General features: G+C 54.0%; 1 protein-coding gene across 1 annotated transcript in view; it reads left to right on the top strand.

Annotated features, from left to right (window-relative positions):
- LOC142923126 (neurofibromin-like) overlaps positions 1-18,219 on the top strand; it is a gene marked incomplete at its 5' end in the record, with an annotated part of 108,664 nt that overhangs the window by 64,569 nt on the left and 25,876 nt on the right. Inside the window, 3 exon segments of the mRNA XM_076064067.1 lie at positions 649-789; positions 7,419-7,545; positions 13,601-13,732. Coding sequence (XP_075920182.1) covers positions 649-789; positions 7,419-7,545; positions 13,601-13,732 — 400 coding nt within the window.

Below are 18,219 nucleotides of genomic sequence, written 5' to 3'. Positions count from 1 at the left end.
ACACACCTACACACACACACACACCTACACACACACACACCTACACACACACACCTACACACCTACACACCTACACATACACACACACCTACACACACACACACACCTACACACACACCTACACACACACCTACACACACACACCTACACACACACCTACACACACACACCTACACACACACCTACACACACCTACACACCTACACATACACACCTACACACACACCTACACACACACACCTACACACACACACACCTACACACACACACCTACACACACACACTACACCTACACACACCTACACACACACACACCTACACACACACACCTACACACACACCTACACCTACACACACACCTACACACACACACACCTACACACACCTACACACACCTACACACCTACACACACACCTACACCTACACACACACACCTACACACACACACCTACACACACCTACACACACCTACACACACACACACCTACACACACACACCTACACACCTACACATACACCTACACACACACACGTGACCCCTCCCCCTGTTACCCCTCTCCCCCCTGTGACCCCTCCCCCCCCCTGTGACCCCCCCCCCCTCGTGACCCCTCACCCCCCCGTGACCCCTCACCCCCCCGTGACCCCAGGACTCGCCGATGCACCGGGCGCTCTTCTGGGTGGCCGTGGCGGTGCTGCAGCTGGACGAAGCTTCCCTCTACTCAGCGGGGACTGGCCTCTTGGAGCACAACCTCCACACGCTCGACTCATTCGGTGTGTTCAACCACAGGGTGAGTCACTCAGTCACTCACTCAGTCACTCACTCAGTCACTCACTCAGTCACTCAGTCACTCACTCACTCACTCAGTCACTCAGTCACTCACTCAGTCACTCAGTCACACACTCACTCACTCACTCAGTCACTCACTCACTCACTCAGTCACTCACTCACTCAGTCACTCAGTCACACCCTCTACTCAGCGGGGACTGGCCTCTTGGAGCAGAACCTCCACACGCTCGACTCATTCTGTGTGTTCAACCACAGGGTGAGTCACTCAGTCACTCACTCAGTCACTCAGTCACTCACTCAGTCACTCACTCAGTCACTCACTCAGTCACTCAGTCACTCAGTCACTCACTCAGTCACTCAGTCACTCACTCAGTCACTCACTCAGTCACTCACTCAGTCACTCAGTCACACCCTCTACTCAGCGGGGACTGGCCTCTTGGAGCAGAACCTCCACACGCTCGACTCATTCTGTGTGTTCAACCACAGGGTGAGTCACTCAGTCACTCACTCACTCACTCAGTCACTCACTCAGTCACTCACTCAGTCACTCACCCAGTCACTCAGTCACTCACTCAGTCACTCACTCAGTCACTCACTCACTCAGTCACTCAGTCACACCCTCTACTCAGCGGGGACTGGCCTCTTGGAGCAGAAACTCCACACGCTCGACTCATTCTGTGTGTTCAACCACAGGGTGAGTCACTCAGTCACTCACTCAGTCACTCACTCAGTCACTCAGTCACTCACTCACTCAGTCACTCAGTCACTCAGTCACACCCTCTACTCAGCGGGGACTGGCCTCTTAGAGCAGAACCTCCACACGCTCGACTCATTCTGTGTGTTCAACCACAGGGTGAGTCACTCAGTCACTCACTCAGTCACTCACTCAGTCACTCAGTCAGTCACTCAGTCACTCACTCAGTCACTCAGTCACTCACTCAGTCACTCAGTCACTCAGTCACTCACTCAGTCACTCAGTCACTCACTCAGTCACTCACTCAGTCACTCAGTCACTCACTCAGTCACTCAGTCACTCAGTCACACCCTCTACTCAGTGGGGACTGGCCTCTTGGAGCAGAACCTCCACACGCTCGACTCATTCTGTGTGTTCAACCACAGGGTGAGTCACTCAGTCACTCACTCACTCACTCAGTCACTCAGTCACTCAGTCACTCACTCACTCAGTCACTCACTCACCAAGTCACTCACCCACTGTGTAGAGCCCTGAGGAGGTGTTTATGGAGACCCGCCTGTCACTCACTCACTCACTCAGTCACTCACCAAGTCACTCACTCACTCAGTCACTCACTGTGTCACTCACTGTGTAGAGTCCTGAGGAGGTGTTTATGGAGACCTGCCTGTCACTCACTCACTCACTCACTGAGTCACTCACTCACTCACCAAGTCACTCACTGTGTCACTCACTGTGTAGAGCCCTGAGGAGGTGTTTATGGAGACCCGCCTGCCCCTCACTCACTAAGTCACTCACCAAGTCACTCACCAAGTCACTCACCGTGTCACCCACACACTCACCCACCGTGTAGAGCCCTGAGGAGGTGTTTATGGAGACCCGCCTGTCACTCACCCAGTCACTCACTCAGTCACTCACCGTGTCACTCACCGTGTCACTCACTGTGTACAGCCCTGAGGAGGTGTTTATGGAGACCCGCCTGTCACTCACTCACTCACTCAGTCACTCACCGTGTCACTCACTAAGTCACTCACTCAGTCACTCACCAAGTCACTCACCCACTGTGTAGAGCCCTGAGGAGGTGTTTATGGAGACCCGCCTGTCACTCACTCACTCAGTCAGTCACTCAGTCACTCACCAAGTCACTCACTCAGTCACTCACCGTGTCACTCACTGTGTATGTAGAGTCCTGAGGAGGTGTTTATGGAGACCCGCCTGTCACTCACTCACTCAGTGACTCACTCACTCACTCAGTCACTCACCAAGTCACTCACCAAATCACTCACTCACCGTGTAGAGCCCTGAGGAGGTGTTTATGGAGACCCGCCTGTCACTCACTCACTCACCAAGTCACTCACCGTGTCACTCACTCACCAAGTCACTCACCAAGTCACTCACTGAGTCACTCACTGTGTCACTCACTGTGTCACTCACCGTGTAGAGCCCTGAGGAGGTGTTTATGGAGACCCGCCTGTCACTCACCAAGTCACTCACTCACTCAGTCACTCACCAAGTCACTCACTAAGTCACTCACTGTGTATGTAGAGCCCTGAGGAGGTGTTTATGGAGACCTGCCTGTCACTCAGTCACTCACTCAGTCACCGTGTCACTCAGTCACTCACCAAGTCACTCACTGTGTCACTCACCGTGTCACTCACTGTGTAGAGCCCTGAGGAGGTGTTTATGGAGACCCACCTGTCACTCACCCAGTCACTCACTCAGTCACTCACCAAGTCACTCACTGTGTCACTCACCGTGTCACTCACTGTGTAGAGTCCTGAGGAGGTGTTTATGGAGACCCGCCTGTCACTCACTCAGTCACTCACTCACTCACCAAGTCACTCACCGTGTCACTCACTAACTCACTCACTGTGTGTGTAGAGCCCTGAGGAGGTGTTTATGGAGACCCGCCTGCCACTCACTCACTCAGTCACTCACCAAGTCACTCACCAAGTCACTCACCAAGTCACTCACTGTGTCACTCACTGTGTGTGTAGAGCCCTGAGGAGGTGTTTATGGAGACCCGCCTGTCACTCACTCAGTCACTCACTCACTCACCGTGTCACTCACCGTGTCACTCACTGTGTCACCCACACACACACTCACTGTGTATGTAGAGTCCTGAGGAGGTGTTTATGGAGACCCGCCTGTCACTCACTCAGTCACTCACTCACTCACCAAGTCACTCACCGTGTCACTCACTAACTCACTCACTGTGTGTGTAGAGCCCTGAGGAGGTGTTTATGGAGACCCGCCTGCCACTCACTCACTCAGTCACTCACCAAGTCACTCACCAAGTCACTCACCAAGTCACTCACCAAGTCACTCACCAAGTCACTCACTGTGTCACTCACTGTGTAGAGCCCTGAGGAGGTGTTTATGGAGACCCGCCTGTCACCCACACACTCACTCAGTCACTCACTCAGTCACTCAGTCACTCACCAAGTCACTCACTGTATCACCCACACACTCACTCACTCACTGTGTGTGTAGAGCCCTGAGGAGGTGTTTATGGAGACCCGCCTGTCACTCACTCACTCACTCACTCAGTCACTCACCAAGTCACTCACTGTATCACCCACACACTCACTCACTGTGTCGAGTCCTGAGGAGGTGTTTATGGAGACCCGCCTGTCACTCACTCACTCACCGTGTCACTCACTGTGTCACTCACTGTGTCACCCACACACTCACTCACTCACTGTGTAAAGCCCTGAGGAGGTGTTTATGGAGACCCGCCTGTCACTCACTCACCCAGTCACTCACTCACTCACCGTGTCACTCACTAAGTCACTCACTGTGTATGTAGAGCCCTGAGGAGTTGTTTATGGAGACCCGCCTGTCACTCACTCACCAAGTCACTCACTGTGTCACTCACTGTGTCACTCACTGTGTCACTCACTGTGTGTGTAGTGCCCTGAGGATGTGTTTATGGAGACCCGCCTGTCACTCACCCAGTCACTCACTCACTCACTGTGTCACTCACTGTGTCACTCACCGTGTCACCCACACACTCACTGTGTATGTAGAGCCCTGAGGAGGTGTTTATGGAGACCCGCCTGCCCCTCACTCACCAAGTCACTCACCAAGTCACTCACTGTGTCACCCACACACACTCACTGTGTAGAGCCCTGAGGAGGTGTTTATGGAGACCCGCCTGTCACTCACTCACTCACTCAGTCACTCACTCACTCACTGTGTCACTCACTAACTCACTCACTGTGTAGAGTCCTGAGGAGGTGTTTATGGAGACCCGCCTGTCACCCACACACTCACTGTGTCACTCACTGTGTCACTCACTAAGTCACTCACTGTGTATGTAGAGCCCTGAGGAGGTGTTTATGGAGACCCGCCTGTCACTCACTCACTCACTGTGTCACTCACTCACTCACCAAGTCACTCACCAAGTCACTCACTCACTGTGTAGAGCCCTGAGGAGGTGTTTATGGAGACCCGCCTGCCCCTCACTCACTCACTCACCGTGTCACTCACCAAGTCACTCACCGTGTCACTCACCAAGTCACTCACTGTGTCACCCACACACTCACTGTGTAGAGTCCTGAGGAGGTGTTTATGGAGACCCGCCTGCCCCTCACTCACTCACTCACCAAGACACTCACCGTGTCACTCACTGTGTAGAGCCCTGAGGAGGTGTTTATGGAGACCCGCCTGCCCCTCACTCACTCACTCACCAAGTCACTCACTGTGTCACTCACTGTGTCACTCACTGTGTCACTAACTCACTCACCCACTGTGTGTGTAGAGCCCTGAGGAGGTGTTTATGGAGACCCGCCTGTCACTCACTCACTCACTCACCAAGTCACTCACTGAGTCACTCACCAAGACACTCACTGTGTCACCCACTGTGTCACCCACACACTAACTCACCCACTGTGTGTAGAGCCCTGAGGAGGTGTTTATGGAGACCCGCCTGTCACTCACTCAGTCACTCACTGTGTCACTCACCGTGTCACTCACTGTGTGTAGAGCCCTGAGGAGGTGTTTATGGAGACCCGCCTGTCACTCACTCACTGTGTCACTCACTGAGTCACTCACTGTGTCACTCACCAAGTCACCCACACACTCACTGTGTAGAGCCCTGAGGAGGTGTTTATGGAGACCCGCCTGTCACTCACTCACTCACTCAGTCACTCACCAAGTCACTCACTCACTCACTCAGTCACTCACCGTGTCACTCACTGTGTGTAGAGCCCTGAGGAGGTGTTTATGGAGACCCGCCTGTCACTCACTCACTGTGTCACTCACTGAGTCACTCACTGTGTCACTCACCAAGTCACCCACACACTCACTGTGTAGAGCCCTGAGGAGGTGTTTATGGAGACCCGCCTGTCACTCACTCACTCACTCAGTCACTCACCAAGTCACTCACTCACTCACTCAGTCACTCACCAAGTCACTCACTGTGTCACTCACTGTGTGTGTAGAGTCCTGAGGAGGTGTTTATGGAGACCCGCCTGTCACTCACTCACTCACTCACTGTGTCACTCACTGAGTCACTCACTGAGTCACTCACTGTGTAGAGCCCTGAGGAGGTGTTTATGGAGACCCGCCTGTCACTCACTCACTCAGTCACTCACCAAGTCACTCACCAAGACACTCACTGTGTCACTCACTGTGTAGAGCCCTGAGGAGGTGTTTATGGAGACCCGCCTGTCACTCACTCAGTCACTCACCAAGTCACTCACCAAGTCACTCACCGTGTCACTCACCGTGTCACTCACTGTGTGTAGAGCCCTGAGGAGGTGTTTATGGAGACCCGCCTGCCCCTCACTCACTCACTCACCAAGTCACTCACTCAGTCACTCACTGAGTCACTCACCGTGTCACCCACTGTGTCACCCACTCACTCACTATGTAGAGTCCTGAGGAGGTGTTTATGGAGACCCGTTTGCCCCTCACTCACTCACTAAGTTACTCACCAAGTCACTCACCAAGTCACTCACTCACTCACTGTGTAGAGTCCTGAGGAGGTGTTTATGGAGACCCGCCTGTCACTCACTCACTCACTCAGTCACTCACCCACACACTCACTAAGTCACTCACTAAGTCACTTACTCACTGTGTAGAGTCCTGAGGAGGTGTATATGGAGACCCGCCTGTCACTCACTCACTCACTCAGTCACTCAGTCACTCACCGTGTCACTCACTGTGTGTGTAGAGCCCTGAGGAGGTGTTTATGGAGACCCGCCTGTCACTCACTCACTCACTCACCAAGTCACTCACCAAGTCACTCACTAAGTCACTCACCAAGACACTCACTCACTGTGTAGAGCCCTGAGGAGGTGTTTATGGAGACCCGCCTGTCACTCACTGTGTCACTCACTGTGTCACTCACTGTGTCACTGTGTAGAGCCCTGAGGAGGTGTTTATGGAGACCCGCCTGTCACTCACTCACTCACTCACCAAGTCACTCACTGTGTCACTCACCGTGTCACTCACTGTGTAGAGTCCTGAGGAGGTGTATATGGAGACCCGCCTGTCACTCACTCACTCACTCAGTCACTCAGTCACTCACCGTGTCACTCACTGTGTGTGTAGAGCCCTGAGGAGGTGTTTATGGAGACCCGCCTGTCACTCACTCACTCACTCACCAAGTCACTCACCAAGTCACTCACTAAGTCACTCACCAAGACACTCACTCACTGTGTAGAGCCCTGAGGAGGTGTTTATGGAGACCCGCCTGTCACTCACTGTGTCACTCACTGTGTCACTCACTGTGTCACTGTGTAGAGCCCTGAGGAGGTGTTTATGGAGACCCGCCTGTCACTCACTCACTCACTCACCAAGTCACTCACTGTGTCACTCACCGTGTCACTCACTGTGTAGAGTCCTGAGGAGGTGTTTATGGAGACCCGCCTGTCACTCACTCACTCACTCAGTCACTCACTGTGTCACTCACCGTGTCACTCACTGTGTAGAGTCCTGAGGAGGTGTTTATGGAGACCCGCTTGCCCCTGGACTGGCACTGCAAGCAGATGGACCACTTTGTGGGACTCAACTTCAACTCCAGCTTCAACTTCGCCCTCGTCGGACACCTCCTCAAAGGTGGTGGCGTCCTCATAACGTCGTCATCATCGTAGTCATCATCATCATTATCATCGTCTTCATCGTGATCGTCATCATCGTCATCATCATCGTACTCATCATCTACATCATCGTCATCATCATCTACATCGTCATTATCATTATCATCGTCTTCATCGTGATCGTCATCATCGTCATCAGCATCGTACTCATCATCTACATCATCGTCATCATCATCTACATCGTCATTATCATTATCATCGTCTTCATCGTGATCGTCATCATCGTCATCAGCATCGTACTCATCATCTACATCATCGTCATCAGCATCGTAGTCATCATCATCATCGTCATCATCATCGTCATCGTCCTCATAACGTCACGTCGTCATCTACATCATCGTCATCATCATCATCGTCATCATCTACATCATCGTCTTCATCGTCATCATCGTCATCGTCACCATCGTGATCGTCATCATCATCGTCATCATCGTCATCATCGTCATCATCATCGTCGTCATCATCGTCGTCATCTACATCGTCATCATCATCTTCATCGTGATCGTCATCATGGTCATCGTCGTCATCATCGTCATCGTCGTCATCGTCATCATCATCATCATCATTGTCATTATCATCGTCTTCATCGTCATCGTTGTCATCGTCATCATCGTCATCGTCACCGTCATCATCGTCATCATCATCACCATCATCGTCACCATCGTGGTCACCATCGTAATCATCATCACCATCATCATCGTTATCAGCATCTAGAACTTTGTGATGGTAGTTGTGATGGTGGTTTGTGGTTGTTGTGGTGGTAGTTGTGGTGATGTTGGTGGTTGTAGTGATTGTAGTTGTGGTGGTGGTTTGTGGTTGTTGTGGTGGTAGTTGTGATGTTGGTGGTTGTAGTGATGGTGGTTGTGGTGGTTTGTGGTTGTTGTGGTTGTTGTGGTTGTTGTGGTGGTAGTTGTGATGTTGGTGGTTGTAGTGATGGTAGTTGTGGTGGTTTGTGGTTGTTGTGGTGGTAGTTGTGATGTTGGTGGTTGTAGTGATGGTGGTTGTGGTGGTTTGTGGTTGTTGTGGTGGTGGTTGTGATGGTGGTGGTTGTGATGGTGGTGGTTGTGATGGTGGTTGTGGTGGTGATAATAGTGGTTGTGGTGGTTTATGGTTGTTGTTGTGGTGGTGATGGTTGTGATGGTGGTTGTGGTGGTGATGGTGATGGTGGTGATGGTGATGGTGGTGATGGTGGTGGTGGTGATGGTGACGGTGGTGGTGATGGTGGTGGTGGTGATCGTGGTGGTTGTGGTTGTGATGGTGGTTGTGGTGGTGATGGTGGTGGTTGTCATGCTGGTTGTGATGGTGGTTGTGGTTGTGATGGTGGTGGTTGTGGTTGTGATGGTGGTGGTTGTGGTTGTGATGGTGGTGGTGGTTGTGATGGTGGTTGTGGTTGTGGTGGTTGTGATGGTGGTTGTGGTTGTTATGGTGGATGTGATGGTGGTTGTGATGGTGGTTGTGGTTGTGGTGGTTGTGATGGTGGTGGTTGTGATGGTGGTGGTTGTGATGGTGGTGGTTGTGATGGTGGTTGTGATGGTGGTTGGGGTGCTGATGGTGGTGGTTGTGGTGGTTGTGATGGTGGGTGGTTGTGATGGTGGGTGGTTGTGATGGTGGTTGGGGTGCTGATGGTGGTTGTGGTGGTGGTTGTGGTGGTGGTTGTGATGGTTGTGGTTGTGGTTGTGATGGTTGTGGTGGTGGTTGTGATGGTGGTTGTGATGGTGGTTGTGGTTGTGATGGTGGTTGTGGTTGTGATGGTTGTGATTGTGGTTGTGATTGTGGTTGTGATGGTTGTGGTGGTGGTGGTGGTTGTGGTGGTGGTTGTGGTTGTGATGGTGGTTGTGGTTGTGATGGTGGTGGTGTTTGTGATGGTGGTGGTGGTGTTTGTGGTGGTGGTGGTTGTGATGGTTGTGGTGGTGGTTGTGGTTGTGGTTGTGATGGTTGTGGTGGTGGTTGTGGTTGTGGTGGTTGTGGTGATGGTTGTTGTGGTTGTGATGGTTGTTGTGGTTGTGGTTGTGATGGTTGTGGTGGTGGTTGTGGTGGTGGTTGTGGTGGTTGTGGTGGTGGTTGTGATGGTTGTGGTGGTGGTTGTGGTGGTGGTTGTGATGGTTGTGGTGGTGATGGTTGTGGTGGTGGTTGCTGTTGTTGTGGTTGTGATGGTTGTGATTGTGGTAGTGGTGGTGTTTGTGGTGGTGTTTGTGGTGCTGATGGTTGTGGTGCTGATGGTTGTGATGGTGGTTGTGGTTGTGATGGTGGTGGTTCTTGATGGTGGTTGTAATGGTGGTAGTAGTGGTAGTGGTGGTGTTTGTGGTGGTGTTTGTGGTTGTGATGGTGGTGGTTGTGGTGGTTGTTTGTGGTTGTGATGGTTGTGGTGGTGGTTGTTGTGGTTGTGATGGTGGTGATGGTGGTGGTTGTGGTGGTGGTGGTGATGGTGGTGGTGGTTGTGGTGGTGGTTGTGGTGGTTGTGGTGATGGTGGTGGTTGTGGTGGTTGTGGTTGTGATGGTGGTGGTTGTTGTGGTTGTGATGGTTGTGGTTGTGGTGTTTGTGGTTGTGGTTGTGATGGTTGTGGTTGTGGTGTTTGTGGTTGTGATGGTTGTGGTTGTGGTGGTTGTGATGGTTGTGGTTGTGATGGTGGTTGTGGTGGTTGTGATGGTTGTGGTTGTGATGGTGGTTGTGACGGTGATGGTTGTTGTGGTTGTGGTGTTTGTGATGGTTGTGATGGTTGTGGTTGTTGTGGTTGTGATGGTTGTGGTTGTGATGGTGGTTGTGGTTGTGGTTGTGATGGTTGTGGTTGTGGTGTTTGTGGTTGTGGTTGTGATGGTTGTGGTTGTGATGGTGGTTGTGATGGTGGTTGTGACGGTGGTGGTTGTTGTGATTGTGATGGTTGTAATTGTGGTGTTTGTGGTTGTGGTTGTGATGGTTGTGGTTGTGATGGTGGTTGTGATGGTGGTTGTGACGGTGGTGGTTGTTGTGATTGTAATTGTGGTGTTTGTTGTTGTGGTTGTGATGGTTGTGGTTGTGGTGTTTGTTGTTGTGGTTGTGATGGTTGTGGTTGTGGTGTTTGTGGTTGTGGTGTTTGTGGTTGTGGTTGTGATGGTTGTGGTTGTGACGGTGATGGTTGTTGTGGTTGTGATGGTTGTGGTTGTGATGGTGGTTGTGGTTGTGATTGTGATGGTTGTGGTTGTGGTGTTTGTGGTTGTGGTTGTGATGGTTGTGGTTGTGATGGTGGTTGTGGTTGTGGTTGTGATGGTTGTGGTTGTGGTGTTTGTGGTTGTGATGGTTGTGGTTGTGGTGTTTGTGGTTGTGATTGTGATGGTTGTGGTTGTGGTGTTTGTGGTTGTGATTGTGATGGTTGTGGTTGTGGTGTTTGTGGTTGTGATGGTTGTGGTTGTGGTGTTTGTGGTTGTGATTGTGATGGTTGTGGTTGTGATGGTGGTTGTGGTTGTGGTTGTGATGGTTGTGGTTGTGGTGTTTGTGGTTGTGATTGTGATGGTTGTGGTTGTGGTGTTTGTGGTTGTGATGGTTGTGGTTGTTGTGGTTGTGATGGTTGTGGTTGTGATGGTGTTTGTTGTTGTGGTTGTGATGGTTGTGGTTGTGGTGTTTGTGGTTGTGGTTGTGATGGTTGTGGTTGTGGTGTTTGTGGTTGTGATGGTTGTGGTTGTGGTGGTTGTGATGGTTGTGGTTGTGATGGTGGTTGTGGTGGTTGTGATGGTTGTGGTTGTGATGGTGGTTGTGACGGTGATGGTTGTTGTGGTTGTGGTGTTTGTGATGGTTGTGATGGTTGTGGTTGTTGTGGTTGTGATGGTTGTGGTTGTGATGGTGGTTGTGGTTGTGGTTGTGATGGTTGTGGTTGTGGTGTTTGTGGTTGTGGTTGTGATGGTTGTGGTTGTGATGGTGGTTGTGATGGTGGTTGTGACGGTGGTGGTTGTTGTGATTGTGATGGTTGTAATTGTGGTGTTTGTGGTTGTGGTTGTGATGGTTGTGGTTGTGATGGTGGTTGTGATGGTGGTTGTGACGGTGGTGGTTGTTGTGATTGTAATTGTGGTGTTTGTTGTTGTGGTTGTGATGGTTGTGGTTGTGGTGTTTGTTGTTGTGGTTGTGATGGTTGTGGTTGTGGTGTTTGTGGTTGTGGTGTTTGTGGTTGTGGTTGTGATGGTTGTGGTTGTGACGGTGATGGTTGTTGTGGTTGTGATGGTTGTGGTTGTGATGGTGGTTGTGGTTGTGATTGTGATGGTTGTGGTTGTGGTGTTTGTGGTTGTGGTTGTGATGGTTGTGGTTGTGATGGTGGTTGTGGTTGTGATGGTTGTGGTTGTGGTGTTTGTGGTTGTGATGGTTGTGGTTGTGGTGTTTGTGGTTGTGATTGTGATGGTTGTGGTTGTGGTGTTTGTGGTTGTGATTGTGATGGTTGTGGTTGTGGTGTTTGTGGTTGTGATGGTTGTGGTTGTGGTGTTTGTGGTTGTGATTGTGATGGTTGTGGTTGTGATGGTGGTTGTGGTTGTGGTTGTGATGGTTGTGGTTGTGGTGTTTGTGGTTGTGATTGTGATGGTTGTGGTTGTGGTGTTTGTGGTTGTGATGGTTGTGGTTGTTGTGGTTGTGATGGTTGTGGTTGTGATGGTGTTTGTTGTTGTGGTTGTGATGGTTGTGGTTGTGGTGTTTGTGGTTGTGGTTGTGATGGTTGTGGTTGTGGTGTTTGTGGTTGTGATGGTTGTGGTTGTGGTGGTTGTGATGGTTGTGGTTGTGATGGTGGTTGTGGTGGTTGTGATGGTTGTGGTTGTGATGGTGGTTGTGACGGTGATGGTTGTTGTGGTTGTGGTGTTTGTGATGGTTGTGATGGTTGTGGTTGTTGTGGTTGTGATGGTTGTGGTTGTGATGGTGGTTGTGGTTGTGGTTGTGGTTGTGATGGTTGTGGTTGTGGTGTTTGTGGTTGTGGTTGTGATGGTTGTGGTTGTGATGGTGGTTGTGATGGTGGTTGTGACGGTGGTGGTTGTTGTGATTGTGATGGTTGTAATTGTGGTGTTTGTGGTTGTGGTTGTGATGGTTGTGGTTGTGATGGTGGTTGTGATGGTGGTTGTGACGGTGGTGGTTGTTGTGATTGTAATTGTGGTGTTTGTTGTTGTGGTTGTGATGGTTGTGGTTGTGGTGTTTGTTGTTGTGGTTGTGATGGTTGTGGTTGTGGTGTTTGTGGTTGTGGTGTTTGTGGTTGTGGTTGTGATGGTTGTGGTTGTGACGGTGATGGTTGTTGTGGTTGTGATGGTTGTGGTTGTGATGGTGGTTGTGGTTGTGATTGTGATGGTTGTGGTTGTGGTGTTTGTGGTTGTGGTTGTGATGGTTGTGGTTGTGATGGTGGTTGTGGTTGTGGTTGTGATGGTTGTGGTTGTGGTGTTTGTGGTTGTGATGGTTGTGGTTGTGGTGTTTGTGGTGGTTGTGATGGTTGTGGTTGTGGTGTTTGTGGTTGTGATTGTGATGGTTGTGGTGTTTGTGGTTGTGATTGTGATGGTTGTGGTTGTGATGGTGGTTGTGGTTGTGGTTGTGATGGTTGTGGTTGTGGTGTTTGTGGTTGTGATTGTGATGGTTGTGGTTGTGATGGTGGTTGTGGTTGTGGTTGTGATGGTTGTGGTTGTGGTGTTTGTGGTTGTGATTGTGATGGTTGTGGTTGTGGTGTTTGTGGTTGTGATGGTTGTGGTTGTGGTGTTTGTGGTTGTGACGGTGATGGTTGTTGTGGTTGTGATGGTTGTGGTTGTGATGGTTGTGGTGTTTGTGGTTGTGGTTGTGATGGTTGTAATTGTGGTTGTGATGGTTGTGGTTGTGGTTGTTGTTGTTGTGGTTGTGGTGGTTGTGATGGTGGTGGTTGTGATGGTGGTTGTGGTGTTTGTGGTTGTGATGGTTGTGATGGTTGTTGTTGTTGTGTTTGTGATGGTTGTGGTTGTGGTGTTTGTGGTTGTGTTTGTGATGGTTGTGGTGGTTGTTGTTGTTGTGGTTGTGATGGTTGTTGTGGTTGTGGTGTTTGTGGTTGCTCCAGGCTACCGGCACCCCAGTGCAGGCACGGTGGCTCGCACTGTGAGGATCCTGCACACGCTGCTGGCCCTTGTCGCCAAACACCAGAACTGTGAACGCTTCGAGGTGAACCTGCAGAGCATCGCCTACCTCGCCGGTGAGCCTCACCCACTCGCTCACCCACTCACTCACCCACTCACTCACCCACTCGCTCACCCACTCGCTCAGTCACTCACCCACTCGCTCACCCACTCGCTCACCCGCTCACCCACTCACCCACTCGCTCACTCACCCACTCACTCACCCACTCACTCACCCACTCGCTCACCCCACCACTCGCTCACCCACTCGCCCACTCGCTCACCCACTCGCTCACCCACTCGCTCACCCACTCACCCACTCGCTCACCCACTCGCTCACCCACTCGCTCACCCAACCACTCGCTCACCCACTCGCTCACTCACTCGCTCACCCACTCGCTCAGTCACTCGCTCACCCAACCACTCGCTCACCCAACCACTTGCTCACCCAACCACTCGCTCACCCACTCGCTCACCCAACCACTCGCTCACCCAACCACTCGCTCACCCAACCACTCGCTCACCCAACCACTCGCTTACCCACTCGCTCACCCAACCACTCGCTCACCCACTCGCTCAGTCATTCAGTCACTCACTCACTCACTCGCTCACCCACTCACTCAGTCACTCACTCACCCACTCACTCAGTCACTCAGTCATCCGCTCACCCACTCGCTCACCCACTCACTCGCTCACCCACTCGCTCACCCACTCGCTCACCCACTCGCTCAGTCACTCAGTCACTCGCTCACCCACTCACTCAGTCACTCCCTCACCCGCTCGCTCAGTCACTCAGTCACTCACCCACTCGCTCACCCACTCGCTCACCCGCTCAGTCACTCACTCGCTCACCCACTCGCTCACCCACTCGCTCACCCAACCACTCGCTCACCCACTCGCTCACTCACTCGCTCACCCACTCGCTCACCCACTCGCTCACCCACTCAGTCACCCACTCGCTCACCCACTCGCTCAGTCACTCGCTCACCCACTCGCTCACCCACTCACTCGCTCACCCGCTCGCTCACCCGCTCGCTCACCCACTCGCTCAGTCACTCGCTCACCCACTCGCTCACCCACTCGCTCAGTCACTCGCTCAGTCACTCGCTCACCCACTCGCTCACCCACTCACTCGCTCACCCGCTCACCCGCTCGCTCACCCGCTCGCTCACCCACTCGCTCAGTCACTCGCTCACCCACTCGCTCACCCACTCGCTCACCCACTCACCCACTCGCTCACCCACTCGCTCACCCACTCACCCACTCGCTCACCCACTCGCTCACCCACTCGCTCACTCGCTCGCTCACCCACTCGCTCACCCACTCGCTCACCCACTCGCTCACCCACTCAGTCACTCAGTCACTCACTCGCTCACTCGCTCACTCACTCGCTCACCCGCTCGCTCACCCACTCGCTCACCCACTCGCTCACCCACTCGCTCACCCACTCGCTCACCCACTCACTCAGTCATTCAGTCACTCACTCACCCACTCGCTTGCTCACCCGCTCGCTCACTCACCCACTCGCTCACCCACTCGCTCACCCACTCACTCACCCACTCGCTCACTCACCCACTCGCTCAGTCATTCAGTCACTCAGTCTCTCACTCACCCCACCACTCGCTCACCCACTCGCTCACCCACTCGCTCACCCGCTCGCTCACCCACTCGCTCACCCACTCGCTCACCCACTCGCTCACCCACTCAGTCACTCACCGACTCGCTCACCCACTCGCTCACCCACTCGCTCACCCACTCACTCACTCGCTCACCCACTCGCTCACCCACTCGCTCACCCACTCGCTCACTCACTTAATCACTCACTCACTCACTCACCCACTCACTCACTCACTTAATCACTCACTCACCCACTCACTCAGTCATTCAGTCACTCACTCACCCACTCGCTCACCCACTCGCTCACCCAACCACTCGCTCACCCAACCACTCGCTCACCCACTCACTCAGTCACTCACTCAGTCACTCACTCACCCACTCACTCAGTCACTCACCCACTCGCTCACCCACTCGCTCACCCACTCGCTCACCCACTCGCTCACCCACTCGCTCACCCGCTCGCTCACCCGCTCGCTCACCCACTCGCTCAGTCACTCGCTCACCCGCTCGCTCACCCGCTCGCTCACCCACTCGCTCACCCACTCGCTCACCCACTCGCTCACCCACTCGCTCAGTCACTCAGTCACTCGCTCACCCGCTCGCTCACCCACTCGCTCACCCACTCGCTCACCCACTCGCTCACCCACCCACTCACCCACTCACTCACCCACTCGCTCATCCACTCACCCACTCGCTCACCCGCTCGCTCACCCGCTCGCTCACCCACTCGCTCACCCACTCGCTCACCCACTCGCTCACCCGCTCGCTCACCCGCTCGCTCACCCACTCGCTCACCCGCTCACCCACTCGCTCACCCACTCGCTCACCCACTCGCTCACCCACTCGCTCGCTCACCCCACCACTCGCTCACTCGCTCACCCACTCGCTCACCCACTCGCTCACCCACTCGCTCACCCACTCGCTCACCCACTCGCTCGCTCACCCGCTCGCTCACCCACTCGCTCACCCACTCGCTCAGTCACTCGCTCACCCACTCAGTCACTCACTCACCCCACCACTCTCGCACCCACTCGCTCACCCACTCGCTCACCCACTCACTCAGTCATTCAGTCACTCACTCACCCACTCGCTTGCTCACCCGCTCGCTCACTCACCCACTCGCTCACCCACTCGCTCACCCACTCACTCACCCACTCGCTCACTCACCCACTTGCTCAGTCATTCAGTCACTCAGTCTATCACTCACCCCACCACTCGCTCACCCACTCGCTCACCCACTCGCTCACCCACTCGCTCACCCACTCGCTCACCCGCTCGCTCACCCGCTCGCTCACCCGCTCGCTCACCCACTCGCTCACCCACTCGCTCACCCACTCGCTCAGTCACTCACCCACTCACTCACCCACTCGCTCACCCATTCGCTCACCCACTCGCTCGCTCACCCACTCGCTCACCCACTCGCTCACCCGCTCGCTCACCCACTCGCTCACCCACTCGCTCACCCACTCGCTCAGTCACTCACCCACTCACTCACCCACTCGCTCACCCATTCGCTCACCCACTTGCTCACTCACCCACTCGCTCACCCACTCACTCGCTCACCCGCTCGCTCACCCACTCGCTCACTCACTCGCTCACCCACTCGCTCACTCACCCACTCTCTCACCCACTCGCTCACCCGCTCGCTCACCCGCTCGCTCACCCACTCGCTCACTCGCTCACCCGCTCGCTCACCCACTCGCTCACCCACTCGCTCACTCGCTCACCCACTCGCTCACCCGCTCGCTCACCCACTCGCTCACTCGCTCACCCGCTCGCTCACCCACTCGCTCACCCACTCACTCACCCACTCACTCGCTCACCCGCTCGCTCACCCACTCGCTCACCCACTCACTCACCCACTCACTCACCCACTCACTCACTCACCCACTCGCTCAGTCATTCAGTCACTCAGTCTCTCACTCACCCCACCACTCGCTCACCCACTCGCTCACCCACTCGCTCACCCACTCACTCACCCACTCACTCACCCACTCGCTCACCCACTCGCTCACCCACTCGCTCACCCACTCGCTCACCCGCTCGCTCGCTCGCCCACTCGCTCACCCGCTCGCTCACCCAACCACTCAGTCACTCAGTCACTCACTCGCTCACCCACTCGCTCACCCACTCGCTCACCCACTCGCTCACCCGTTCGCTCACCCACTCGCTCACCCACTCGCTCACCCGCTCGCTCACCCACTCGCTCACCCACTCGCTCACTCACCCACTCACCCACTCGCTCACCCACTCGCTCACCCACTCAGTCACTCAGTCACTCGCTCACCCGCTCGCTCACCCACTCGCTCACCCACTCGCTCACCCACTCGCTCACCCACTCACTCACCCCACCACTCGCTCACCCAACCACTCGCTCGCTCACCCACTCGCTCGCTCACCCACTCACTCGCTCACCCGCTCGCTCACCCACTCGTTCACCCACTCGCTCACCCACTCGCTCACCCACTCGCTCACTCGCTCACCCAACCACTCGCTCACCCAACCACTCGCTCACCCAACCACTCGCTCACCCACTCAGTCACTCAGTCACTCACTCACTCACTCAGTCACTCACTCACCCCACCACTCGCTCACCCACTCGCTCACCCAACCACTCGCTCGCTCACCCACTCGCTCGCTCACCCACTCGCTTGCTCACCCACTCGCTCGCTCACCCACTCGCTCACCCAACCACTCAGTCACTCAGTCACTCACTCACCCACTCACTCAGTCACTCACTCACCCACTCACTCAGTCACTCAGTCATCCGCTCACCCATTCGCTCACCCACTCGCTCGCTCACCCAACCACTCAGTCACTCAGTCACTCACCCAACCACTCGCTCGCTCACCCACTCGCTCAGTCACTCAGTCATCCGCTCACTCACTCGCTCACCCAACCACTCGCTCACCCACTCGCTCACCCACTCGCTCACCCAACCACTCGC

The sequence above is a fragment of the Petromyzon marinus genome, unplaced genomic scaffold (assembly GCF_048934315.1).
Source record: "Petromyzon marinus isolate PM22_M1 ecotype Great Lakes invasive population unplaced genomic scaffold, UKy_Petmar_22M1.pri1.0 PM_Scaffold_290, whole genome shotgun sequence".
Taxonomy (NCBI): Eukaryota; Metazoa; Chordata; class Hyperoartia; order Petromyzontiformes; family Petromyzontidae; genus Petromyzon; species Petromyzon marinus.
Note: the sequence above shows the minus strand (reverse complement) of the source record. Positions and strands in the feature narration are given on the sequence as shown.